General features: G+C 50.0%; 2 protein-coding genes across 3 annotated transcripts in view; one reads left to right on the top strand and one right to left on the bottom strand.

Moving 5' to 3' along the window:
• The window catches only part of PPIL4 (peptidylprolyl isomerase like 4), a 48,931-nt gene extending 41,214 nt beyond the window's left edge, over nucleotides 1-7,717 (bottom strand). Inside the window, exons 1-2 of the mRNA XM_040350594.1 lie at nucleotides 7,419-7,717; nucleotides 1,941-2,008 (exon numbers count right to left, since the gene is read on the bottom strand). Coding sequence (XP_040206528.1) covers nucleotides 1,941-2,008; nucleotides 7,419-7,488 — 138 coding nt within the window. The 5' untranslated portion in view covers nucleotides 7,489-7,717. The remainder of the gene's footprint in view (nucleotides 1-1,940; nucleotides 2,009-7,418) is intronic.
• A 109-nt stretch (nucleotides 7,718-7,826) lies between these two features.
• Nucleotides 7,827-13,201, top strand: part of GINM1 (glycoprotein integral membrane 1) — a 71,616-nt gene continuing 66,241 nt past the window's right edge. The window contains exon 1 of one of the 2 annotated variants that reach the window (XM_040350596.1): nucleotides 7,827-8,106. In XM_040350596.1, coding sequence (XP_040206530.1) covers nucleotides 7,993-8,106 — 114 coding nt within the window. In that variant the 5' untranslated portion in view covers nucleotides 7,827-7,992. The remainder of the gene's footprint in view (nucleotides 8,107-13,201) is intronic. The other variant, XM_040350595.1, reaches the window with a different exon arrangement.

Below are 13,201 nucleotides of genomic sequence, written 5' to 3' on the forward strand. Positions count from 1 at the left end.
CGCTAAAGATCGATACCTCGGTTGTGGCAGCAGCTGCTGCCGTTACTGAGATATCAATCTTTAAAGTTAGGCCGTATAAAGACGTACGGCGGTTTAGAAGTGGTTAAAGTTTCTGTGGAACGCTGACAAACTGAGCCATCTGCCAGTCAGGCATCTGGGTAGATCCCGACATTGTCGGGATCCCTGCAGAGCCTAGACGGGTTCTGTGATATCAGCCGACAGCAGGCTTTAGCCCGCTGTCGGCTGAATCTGGGTCACAGGAGTGCAGAACTAAGTGCATTCCCGTGACATTTTAAATTCACAGGCCGTTCATGCTGGAAAAACCCTCCAATGTGGCTGAATCAAAACAATTCTGCAAAAAAGAGTGGGCCAAATTTGCTCCACAGCAATGTGAAAGGCTCATTGCCAATTATCGCAAACGCTTCATTGCAGTTGTTGCCGCCAAAGGTGGCACAACCAGTTATTAGGTTTGGGGGGAAATTGCTTCTTCACATAAAGCCAGACAGGTTTGAACAGATTTTTTTGCCTTAATAAATGAAACCATTTAAAAACTGAATTTTGTATTTACTCGGGTTATCTTTGTGTAATAAAAATGTATTTAATGATCCGAGTCGTGACAAATATGCAAAAAAAAAAAAAAAAAACCACACACACACTCAGAAAGGGGGCAAATACTTTTTCACACAACTGAGATAGATATACAGGTTAGGGTTGTCCCGATACCACTTTTTTAGGACTGAGTACAAGTACCGATACTTTTTTTCAAGTACTCGCCGATACCGAATACCAATACTTTTTTTTTTTTAAATGTGTCCCCAAATGCAGCCATGTCCCCCCACAGATGCAGCCATGTCCCCCCCCATATTCAGCCATGTCCCCCCCCCATATCCAGCCATGTCCCTCCCAAGATGCAGCCAATCCATGTGTCCCCCCCCCCCATATGCAGCCATGCCCCCCCCCCATATGCAGCCAATCCATGTCCCCCCCATATGCAGCCAATCCATGTCCCCCCCCATATGCAGCCATGTTCCCCCATATGCAGCCAATCCATGTCCCCCCCATATGCAGCCAATCCATGTCCCCCCCATATGCAGCCAATCCATGTCCCCCCCATATGCAGCCAATCCATGTCCCACCCCATATGCAGCCAATCCATGTCCCCCCCCCATGCAGCCATGTCCCCCCCCCCATATGCAGCCAATCCATGTCCCCCCCCCCCATATCCAGCCATGCCCCCCCATATGCAGCCAATCCATGTCCCCCCATATGCAGCCATGTCCCCCCCCCCCCATATGCAGCCAATCCATGTCCCCCCCATATGCAGCCAATCCATGTCCCCCCCCATATGCAGCCAATCCATGTCCCCCCCCATATGCAGCCATGCCCCCCCCCATATGCAGCCATGCCCCCCCCATATGCAGCCATGCCCCCCCCATATGCAGCCAATCCATGCCCCACGAGGGAAACACCCACCTGATTGGCCGCTGGAGAAAGGCGCCTCTGCCTGGACCCCTCTGGCGCCACCTGCTATCCAAAGATGCAACGGTATCTTTGGAACACAGAATGAACCCACAGGACAGTCCAGGGCTGGCAGCAGCCCAATTTAAATAGATCAACATGGATGAGAGCAATGTAACTCTCTCACCCCCCCCCCCATTAAATTTGACATAGCACCTGTACTAAAAGTACACAGGCACTACACTACTTTTTATTGGCCAAGGCAAAAAGGACAAACATAACACATAGCTCAAGCACACATCTTCAAGAAATGAAGGAAACGGTTGGATGGTTTAACACAGCATCTCAGCAAATATTAAATTGGGATCTTGAAATACTGAACCTTTAACTTGAATCAATATATTAAACAATTACAATCATTTTAATGTCAAAACCACAAAGATTAATATTATTGTCTGTGCTATTAAAATAAAAATACTCACCTGCACATTGTGTACGAGACCATAATTATAATATTTTATCTTGCACAACTTCAGAAAATTTAGGCAGGCTGAAAAAGAAAAACAGCGATTACTAAGAAAATATAATATTGTACAGCGGTGGGGGGTCACTTTATTTTTATCTTTAGGACTCATTCACATGGGTGTACCTATCCACAATCCTGTGTGAAGAGCCGTCTTTGCTTGCATGAGATACACAGGTGTTCTGTGCATCCGTTTGCAGGCAGTCCCATTCATGTCAGAGAGGAGTATTTTTAATATAAAAACCAAGATCAAGCACTTGTGGACAGTACCTTAAAGTCCCCAGAAAAGTAATAGAGGGGAAATGTTTCAATATGGACACTAGTACTGGTGACCTGGGGCCTGGACCTCAAGAAATTCCCTTAATTTGCAGGGATTTCCGCTCACTTCCCGTTTGGCTATTGAACAGGAAGTGAAGGAAAATCTCTGCACAGACAGCAAAATTAAACCTTACAGGGGTTACTACCCTCCCTTGCTCAATTCAAATTGAAAATAAATGTTTTTTGCCTATAGTTCTAATTTAAACCAACTGGAGGAAAGTTCAAAACGAATCTTAGAAAAGTATAATTTTACGGAAACGGTAGTTGATGCTTGGAATAGACTTTCAGTGGAGGTAGTAAATCGGTCATCAGTAAGTGGTTCCAAAACATGCATGGAACAAACATAATCTACTGTATGCAAACAAAAAATATATATGTAAATAAAATACAAAAAAAAAGGGGCAGACTCGATGGACCACTTGGACTTTTTTCTGCCGTTACTTTTCTATGTGTATTGGGACGCAGCGGCTACAAGGACACAGTCGCTGGTTTAAATTTGATCGCCATGCAGGTGCCCAAACGCACACTATCTGCTTTGAGGGACATGAACCCACACAGCTGTCAATTTGGGACCAGTGGCTGTGTCCATGTAGCCGCTGCTTCCCAATAGAAATGAACGGGACTGCCTGCAAATCGGATGCACAGAAAACCTGTCCATTCCTTGCAGCCAAAGATGGTTCTTCGTATAGGTTTACAGATAGGTATGCCCATGTGAATGAGGCCTTAAAGATCTGATTTATTTTAATTTTTTTAGCACTCTACATGTAAAAGGCCATTCACACGATTATTGTTTTTTGACCTTGGCCATATCACTTTTTTCACGCTGGCGTGAAAAGTGAATTTCCATGAGGAGCATATCAAGGAGAGCAGACAAAAGAGCTATTGGGAATAGTACTAAAATAACAGCTCATAAAATAGCAGATCTATGAGGTGTCGATTGAGGGCTTGTTTTTATACACTGCAGCTGCTGGTGTGAACTGTGCAGGGGGCAGTGCCAATTCATCATAATTGAAGCATCCCACGGTTTACTTTATAAATTCTATTGAAATGGCACAAGTTTCATTCACCACAGAGGACAGGGTGCCATGTACTGTACCAAGCACACAGTACACCCTATGCTGGGGGAGGAAGTAGGAGAAAAAAAAAAAAAGTAGTGCATGCCCTGCTTTTTTTTCCAGCGCACAACACTTTTTTTTGGGGGGGGGGGGTACCCAGTTTTGACAGGCATTTAAGCTCCCACATCCTCCCTTGGTGCAGGAAGGAAGTTTACCTCTCCCCCCTCCGTCACTGCAATCTTCTGGGACACGTCACAGGTAGAGGTCGACCGATATTTGGCCTTTTTAAAGAAATCGGCATCGGCCGATTATTGTCTTAATAAAGGCCGATTGTTGGACATCTGAGGCAGGGGTGTGCTGGGTGTAAATAACCCCCCCCCCCCCCAACAGTCTACCGTCTATTTTAAACGGCTGCTGCCTGACTTTTTTTTTCTCCCCAGCAGAGGAAGTCAGCAGCGGCAGCCGCTGATTGGCTGTTCCCGGCTGTGCTGCATTCTGGGGATTGTAGTCTGGAGGCAGGCCGCACGGCACATCAGGGGGATGAATGGAGCGGTCTTTTGCCATGTGAGGGGACAGAATGGAGCCGGGAGCACTCCGCTGGTGGGCACTTATGAGGTGGCAGTAATCGACAGCTCATCACTGGTGAGCTGGGCACTTATGAGGTGGCAGTAATCGACAGCTCATCACTGGTGAGCTGGGCACTTATGAGGTGGAAGTGATGGACAGCTTGGCACTGGTGAGGTGGCAGTGATGGACAGCTTGGCACTGGTGAGGTGGCAGTGATGGACAGCTTGGCACTGGTGAGGTGGCAGTGATGGACAGCTTGGCACTGGTGAGGTGGCAGTGATGGACAGCTTGGCACTGGTGAGGTGGCAGTGATGGACAGCTTGGCACTGGTGAGGTGGCAGTGATGGACAGCTTGGCACTGGTGGGCAACAATGAGGTGGCACTGACAGGCTGAACTGGTAGGCACTATTGAGGTGGCATTTATGGACTGCACTGGTGGGTACTGATGAGGTTGCACTGACCGGCACAAATGGACACCGATAGGCTGCACTGGTGGGCACTAATGAGGTGAGGTTGCATTGACAGTCTTTTTCGGTGTGGACTAATGGATACTGATGGGCTGCACTATTGGGCACTGACAGGCTGCACTGACGGACACTAATGAGGTGGCAATGATGGGATACTGATAGGCTACACCCCACCTCTCCCTCCTAAATTTTCTGAGATGGAGAAAAAAAAATGGGTGGAACTCTGCTTTAAAGTGGTTGTAAACACTTACATACACCCAGTGAAGTGACTTAAACAAATCCCCTCCTAAATAGGTTGTACCTGTTTAACTGCAGTCCTCTTTTCTCTACATCTAGTCAAAGTGTAGAATTTATAAAGCTTGTCTGAGATTTCAGAAAACAAGGAGTGGAGAGCAGGGACACACCCCCTTTATACAAGAACAGAGCTGAGGCTGTCAACCAGCTGGAGCTCCCTCCCATCGCCATTTTTCTCTTGGTGTCAGGAAAACTTGTTAGAAGTGATTGATGTTGATAGCAAAGGTATGAAGTTGTAGACAAAAATTACACGTTATGCTCTTAATTGAGACAAGTACACACTATAGAGCAGGGGTGGCAAACACAAGGCCCGCGGGCCGAATCCGGCCCGCCAAGCCTTGTCATGTTGCCCGCCAGCCTCCACCGCTTGTTCCAGTGCCAGTGCCGCCCACTCAGGCCGCACAGCGGGAGGTAAGCGGCGGCCTGGACAGGGTTAACACAGGCCGTGGCCGCCGCTCACCTACCGCTATGCGGCCACACCTGTGTCATCTCCGGGCTGCGGCGAGGCTGATTGGCTGAGCTGTGTGTCTCTCTCTCACACACAGCTCAGTCTTAGAATCCATGCTGACAGTTCAGCTCGGACACTGCTCCTCCTCTTTACACTGTGTGGCACGCCCACCCCCCCCTGTGTCTTCCCCGCTCACACATCCCGGGAAAATGTGAAGGAAGATGCAGGCAGCCCACCCCTGACCCTCCATCCTGGGGTGAGTAAGCTCACCCTCTCCCACCTCCCAGTGTATATATTAAATACATTTAAGGGGTGCTCTGTGGACTCTGGTGCAAGAGGGGGGCTTTGGTGGGCAGCCCCCCTTACATCAGAGTTCCCCCTTTACATCCGAGTCCACAGCATTACAAGGGGGTCTGTGCGGACTCTGATGTAATAGGGGTCTGTGCGGACCCCTGAATTCCTGCACTGTGTACGTAGCATAATTCTGACGTAATCCTGAACTCTGCATTCTGTATGTAGTGCGACCCATATACAACTGTCCCTTTGAGGGCAACCACATGCTGATGCAGGCCTCGATAAATTTGAGTTTGCCACCCCTGCTATAGAGGGATATGCTTTATTCATATTTCATGTCTGAGGTTTACAACCACTTTAGGCCAGGTTCATATACGTGCAGGCACGGTTCCCAGCACCTGGTGCGTTCCTGTTCACTGGTTGCGGTCCGAAATTTTGCCTCAATTCGCACCTGAACATGCACAGGACCCTTTTGAAATGAAGGCCGCGGCCACCCCGAATGTGTGTGAACCGGCTTCATTGAGAGTCGGACACACATGTCATGCAAATTGGATGTGTGGAAATTCGCATTCAATACGCACATAGGTGAACCTAGCCTTAAGCCGAAGCCACACAGAAACCACATGATGCAAAAGCACCCAAATGGCATTCCCCACGCATCTGAAAAAGAGCAGCATGTTTTGCCTGCGGGTGACGGAACATGTGCCATTTATCTCGCACCAGTGTGAGCCTGGACTAATGGAGTTGAAATTGACCATTATTATGAGATTGCATAGGGAAAACACAGATGTGATTGATAACAAACAGTGATTTTCCAGCTATTGATTAGAACCCAATGGAGAATGTAGGTCATATCAATGAAACGGGTTGGCGACTACAGATCAATTATTCCTATTGGGTGCTCTGGATGGAAAAAGAAATGGATCATTTACTGAATGTTATGGGGCAGATCCACAGACATCTGCGCCGGGCGCAGCGTATCTAAGATACGCTACGCCGCAACTTATATCTTTTTTAGTTTGAATCCTCAACGAATCTGCGCCATAAGTTACGGTGGCGTAGTGCATCTCTCGCGGCGTAAGGGCGCGGAATTTAAATGGATGTAATGGGGGCGTGTTTTATGTTAATACATCGTGACCCGACGTAAACAACGTTTTTTTTGGAACTGCGCATGCGCCGTCCCTGGGGGTATCCCAGTGCACATGCTCGAAATTAAACCGGAACCCACCAATGCTTACGACGGTGACGTCATTCTATGCAAATTCCTATTCGCGAACGACTTACGCAAACAACGTAAAAAATTCAAAATTGTACGCGGGAAGGACGGCCATACTTAACATAGAGTACGCCTCAGTATAGCAGGGTTAACTATACGCCGGAAAAAGCCGAACGCAAACAACGGGCTGACGTACGTTTCGTGGATCGCCGTAAATAGCTCATTTGCATACTCGACGCGGATTTCGACGGGAACGCCACCTAGCGGCCGCCGAAAAATTGCAGCTTAGATCCGACGGCGTACGAAGACGTACGCTGTCGGATCTAGCCGAGATGCCGTCGTAGCTTGTTTTGAGGATTCGAAACAAAGATACGACGCGGGAATTTGGAAATTACGCCGGGGTATCAATAGATACGCTGGCGTAATTTCTTTGTGGATCTGCCCCTTAGTCTTCACTTTTGCTAGCATTAGTCCTCACTTTTGCTAGCATTAGTCCTCACTTTTGCTAGCATTGGAGAATGATAAACATGCATACATGTATATTCTGCAGTATGCTCCTGGGAAACAACACAATGAGGGGTTATCTACTAGAACCAGTGCACACATAATCTGGTGCAGCTGTGCATAGTAACCAATCAGCTTCCAGGTTTCATTGGCAAAGCTTACTTGAACAAGCTGAGGTGAGAAGCCGATTGGCTACCAGGCACAGCTGCATTTAGTAGATCTCCCCTCTTCTCTCTGGGAAGGTCAGACATAAGGACCCCCAACATCACATTACCTCTGGGTCTTTCTTCAGTATAAAGATCCATGACGATGTCTCCCAAAGTGGTCTCCAGAAGTACAGCCATGACTGCTAATAGAAGCCGCCTTCCTAGAAGATCAAATAAAGAACATAAACTGTCTTAATCTATGTACAGAAATCCGAACACCTCCATCAACACGTAGCCTCAGAGCGCTGTGTACAGTATGAACCTCCAACAATATGATTCTCTCCGGGCTAACTACCGCATGTCACGTATTTTCTTCCCTCTTAGGATGGCTCACATTGATTATGTCACCAAATAAACGTCCAATGACAGCGCGCGGGGAGCTCAGGAATTCAATGAAATCCGTCGCAGGGAGAATGACATCCTCGCCAATCCCGGAGCGGAGAAAGTGGAGGCGTGGCCTCGCTTCCATATTTGGCAAGTATTGCAGAAGTAGGAAGCTTGTGATTGGCTGAAGGTAGAAAAGGTGTAAGAAGTTTAGTATGGAGTTGTCAGCTTCCTGGATAGGGGTGTGTGTTTGCTGAAGAAGAGGAGCTGCAATATTGGCCTCGTCTCTTCCTGCGCCCAGTTCATGTGTGATAGAGGATGGAGCGGAGTACAGTGCGGTGTATAGGGCCGGCCTGGAGCTGTCTGCCTGTGGTTTTCCTTGTCTTCCTTCTATGTGACAGCCAGAGCATCGCAGGAGGAGCCCCCTTCCAGGTACTCCTAATCCATACACCTCTGAGACTGCTAGTAAACAAGGCTGTGCTCCTGTGTCACATACCCACTCTGACACTCCTCGACTCCGGCAGCCACCAGCCTTGACAGGGACCGTCCTCGACTCTGGCAGCCACCAGCCTTGACAGCGACAGGGACCGTCCTCGACTCTGGCAGTCACCAGCCTTGACAGCGACAGGGACCGTCCTCGACTCTGGCAGCCACCAGCCTTGACAGGGACCGTCCTCGACTCTGGCAGTTGACAGCGACAGGGACCGTCCTCGACTCTGGCAGCCATCAGCCTTGACAGGGACCGTCCTCGACTCTGGCAGTCACCAGCCTTGACAGTGACAGGGACCGTCCTCGACTCTGGCAGCCACCAGCCTTGACAGCGACAGGGACCGTCCTCGACTCTGGCAGCCACCAGCCTTGACAGCGACAGGGACCGCCCTCGACTCTGGCAGCCACCAGCCTTGACAGCGACAGGGACCGTCCTCGACTCTGGCAGCCACCAGCCTTGACAGGGACCGTCCTCGACTCTGGCAGTCACCAGCCTTGACAGCGACAGGGACCGTCCTCGACTCTGGCAGTCACCAGCCTTGACAGCGACAGGGACCGTCCTCGACTCTGGCAGCCACCAGCCTTGACAGCGCCAGGGACCGTCCTCGACTCTGGCAGCCACCAGCCTTGACAGGGACCGTCCTCGACTCTGGCAGCCACCAGCCTTGACAGGGACCGTCCTCGACTCTGGCAGCCACCAGCCTTGACAGCGACAGGGACCGTCCTCGACTCTGGCAGGCACCAGCCTTGACAGGGACCGTCCTCGACTCTGGCAGCCACCAGCCTTGACAGGGACCGTCCTCGACTCTGGCAGTCACCAGCCTTGACAGCGACAGGGACCGTCCTCGACTCTGGCAGTCACCAGCCTTGACAGCGACAGGGACCGTCCTCGACTCTGGCAGTCACCAGCCTTGACAGGGACCGTCCTCGACTCTGGCAGCCACCAGCCTTGACAGGGACCGTCCTCGACTCTGGCAGTCACCAGCCTTGACAGCGACAGGGACCGTCCTCGACTCTGGCAGTCACCAGCCTTGACAGCGACAGGGACCGTCCTCGACTCTGGCAGTCACCAGCCTTGACAGGGACCGTCCTCGACTCTGGCAGCCACCAGCCTTGACAGGGACCGTCCTCGACTCTGGCAGTCACCAGCCTTGACAGCGACAGGGACCGTCCTCGACTCTGGCAGTCACCAGCCTTGACAGCGACAGGGACCGTCCTCGACTCTGGCAGTCACCAGCCTTGACAGGGACCGTCCTCGACTCTGGCAGTCACCAGCCTTGACAGCGACAGGGACCGTCCTCGACTCTGGCAGCGACTGCCCTTGACAGCGACAGGGACCGCCCTCGACTCTGGCAGCCACCAGCCTTGACAGCGACAGGGACCGTCCTCGACTCTGGCAGCCACCAGCCTTGACAGGGACCGTCCTCGACTCTGGCAGTCACCAGCCTTGACAGCGACAGGGACCGTCCTCGACTCTGGCAGTCACCAGCCTTGACAGCGACAGGGACCGTCCTCGACTCTGGCAGCCACCAGCCTTGACAGCGCCAGGGACCGTCCTCGACTCTGGCAGCCACCAGCCTTGACAGGGACCGTCCTCGACTCTGACAGTCACCAGCCTCGACAGGGACCGTCCTCGACTCTGGCAGCCACCAGCCTTGACAGCGACAGGGACCGTCCTCGACTCTGGCAGTCACCAGCCTTGACAGGGACCGTCCTCGACTCTGGCAGCCACCAGCCTTGACAGGGACCGTCCTCGACTCTGGCAGTCACCAGCCTTGACAGCGACAGGGACCGTCCTCGACTCTGGCAGTCACCAGCCTTGACAGCGACAGGGACCGTCCTCGACTCTGGCAGTCACCAGCCTTGACAGGGACCGTCCTCGACTCTGGCAGCCACCAGCCTTGACAGGGACCGTCCTCGACTCTGGCAGTCACCAGCCTTGACAGCGACAGGGACCGTCCTCGACTCTGGCAGTCACCAGCCTTGACAGCGACAGGGACCGTCCTCGACTCTGGCAGTCACCAGCCTTGACAGGGACCGTCCTCGACTCTGGCAGCCACCAGCCTTGACAGGGACCGTCCTCGACTCTGGCAGTCACCAGCCTTGACAGCGACAGGGACCGTCCTCGACTCTGGCAGTCACCAGCCTTGACAGCGACAGGGACCGTCCTCGACTCTGGCAGTCACCAGCCTTAACAGGGACCGTCCTCGACTCTGGCAGTCACCAGCCTTGACAGCGACAGGGACCGTCCTCGACTCTGGCAGCGACTGCCCTTGACAGCGATAGGAACCGTCCTCGACTCTGGCAGCCACAAGCCTTGACAGCGATAGGTACCGTCCTCGACTCTGGCAGCGACTGCCCTTGACAGCGACAGGGGCCGTCCTCGACTCTGGCAGCGACCGCCCTTGACAGGGGCCGTCCTCGACTCTGGCAGCGACCGCCCTTGACAGGGGCCGTCCTCGACTCTGGCAGCGACCGCCCTTGACAGGGGCCGTCCTCGACTCTGGCAGCGACCGCCCTTGACAGGGGCCGTCCTCGACTCTGGCAGCGACCGCCCTTGACAGGGGCCGTCCTCGACTCTGGCAGCGACCGCCCTTGACAGGGGCCGTCCTCGCCTCCGACAGTCTTGGAAAGCGACAGGGACTGTCTTTGACTCTGGCAGCGACCGTCCTTGACAGTGACAGGGACCGTCTTCGACTCTGGCAGGGACGGTCCTTAACTCCGACCGCCCTCAACTCCAGCAGTGACCGTCTTCGACAGGGACCGTCCCTTAGTTTTTTTTTTTTTTGCAATCTTTATTTTCGAACTGTACAATTTTTGATAAAATGGAAATCTCAAAGCGACGGCCCTTGACTCCAGCAGTGACCGTCCTCAACGGGGACCATCCTTGACTCCGACAGGGACCGTGCCCCACTTCTTCTTCCCCCTTTTTTTTTTTTTTTTTTTTTTTGCAATTTTTGATAAATTTAAAATCTCAATTTTTTTTTTTTTTTTTGCTTAGGATAAAGATCACAATTCTTGCACGATTCTCTGCGTAACACCATCTTTCACATTATAGATTTTTATTTTATTAGATAATTTTACGTTTTAAAAACCACTGCGCAAATACAGTGTGGCATAAAATATTGCATCGACCACCGGTTTTGTTCTCTAGGGTCTCTCTACTAAAGTTTTTTTTTTTTTTTTTTTTTTTTTATAATATATATATATATATATATATATATATATATATATATATATATATATATATATATATATATATATATATATATATATATATATATATATATATATATATATATATATATATATATATATATATATAAATAAATAACTTGTAAGCAATAAATGTCAGAACAAGGCTTCATCTTGACTGGGGGGAGTACAGAGGAGAGTTGCAGATGACGGAATCATGTACAGACCACGGTGAGCAGCCATGATAAACCGTGGTCGGTTTACAGGGGAGAGCGCAGGATCAGACAGGTATTTCAGGTGATACAAAGGCCAAATGACACAGCTCAAGCACTGTGCTGTTCATGCTTTAACCACTTAAAGCGGAGGTTCACTCAAATAACATCTATATAAGACCAAATTCTTTATACTTCTAACATGTACAGTAGGCACTTTTATTTTTTATTTTTTTTAGGCTGTACATACCTTATTGCTATTTTCAATCCGGCTTCCGGGTACTTACTCCCGCGGGAGTAGGCGTTTCTATCCTGAGCCGCAATGTAATCTGGGAGTTCGCCCAGATGAGTGATGTCCTTCAGAAAAAGTTCCCCCCGGCAGATAAGGCCCCCCCCGTATTGCGTAGGTGAGTCACGGAGTTTCCGAAAGTAGCCGAACATGTAGAGCTGCGAGTCAGCTCTATACGGCGCCTGCGCAGTCGGCTCTACACGGCTACTAGTCGGTGCGCTGTGTAGAACTAACTTGCGGCTCTACATGTTCGGCTACTTTCGGAAGCTCCGTGACGCGCCTACGCAATACAGGGGGGGGGCCTTATCCGCTGGGGGGAACTTTTTCTGAAGGACATCACTCATCTGGGCGAACTCCCAGATTACATTGCGGCTCAGGATAGAAACGCCTACTCCTGCGGGAGTGAGTACCCGGAAGCTGGATTGAAAATAGCGATAAGGTATGTACAGCCTAAAAAAAAAAAAAGGGCCTACTGTACATGTTAGAAGTATAAAGAATTTGGTCTTATAGAGATGTTATTTGGGTGAACCTCTGCTTTAAGGACCGTAAAAATGTGCCCCCTTAATGACCAGGCCATTCGCTTTGCTTTAACTGACAATTGCGTGGTCGTGCGACACTGTACCCAAACAAGATTGATTGTACTTTTTTTTTTTTTTTTTTTTTTTTTTTCCATAAATAGAGCTTTCTTTTGGTGGTATTTGATCACTTTTGCAGTTTTTATTAGGTTTTTTTTCAAAGGGAACCCACAGTTTAGTGGAAGTGTGAAACCTCTAGAATTCGCTATAGCGCAACCGCCTGATATTGTTGGACATAAGGTATTCCAAGGCCTCCCATCAATTTGGGCCATTGCAATAAAGCTATGGCAAGTCTCCTACTTCAAGTGAGATGAAAAGGCTGCAGAGCTCGACAAACAAGTGTTTAGGCAGGGGGACTGGCACCATCTGCAGGAGAAAAAGTATGCAGGGCAAAACCGTCATCTTAATGTTCATGTGGCCGATTCACGTGAAAGCAGTTCTGTCTCAGAACTGTAGGTCAGGAGTTTCCTTTTAATAAAGACACGTCACTGCTGCTTTCTCTCCTTGTGCAGGGTAACTGGTCTTGTCTCAGCCCACTGTAGATGGAAAGGCCCGGGGGAAATAAAAACTGAAAAATTGAAAAACTTTTTTTATTTTTTGGGGGGATTTTTCTGGGGGGATGGGTAGACAGTGTGGAGTATGTTTTTACAATAATATATCTGACATGGTATTCATACTATAAAACATGAAGAACTTAAAGCAGAGTTCCACAAGTTTTTTTCGTTTATTAAAAGTCCGCAGCTATAAAAAGTGTAGCTGCTGACTCT

Source organism: Rana temporaria, chromosome 4 (genome assembly GCF_905171775.1).
Source record: "Rana temporaria chromosome 4, aRanTem1.1, whole genome shotgun sequence".
NCBI classification, from domain to species: Eukaryota; Metazoa; Chordata; class Amphibia; order Anura; family Ranidae; genus Rana; species Rana temporaria.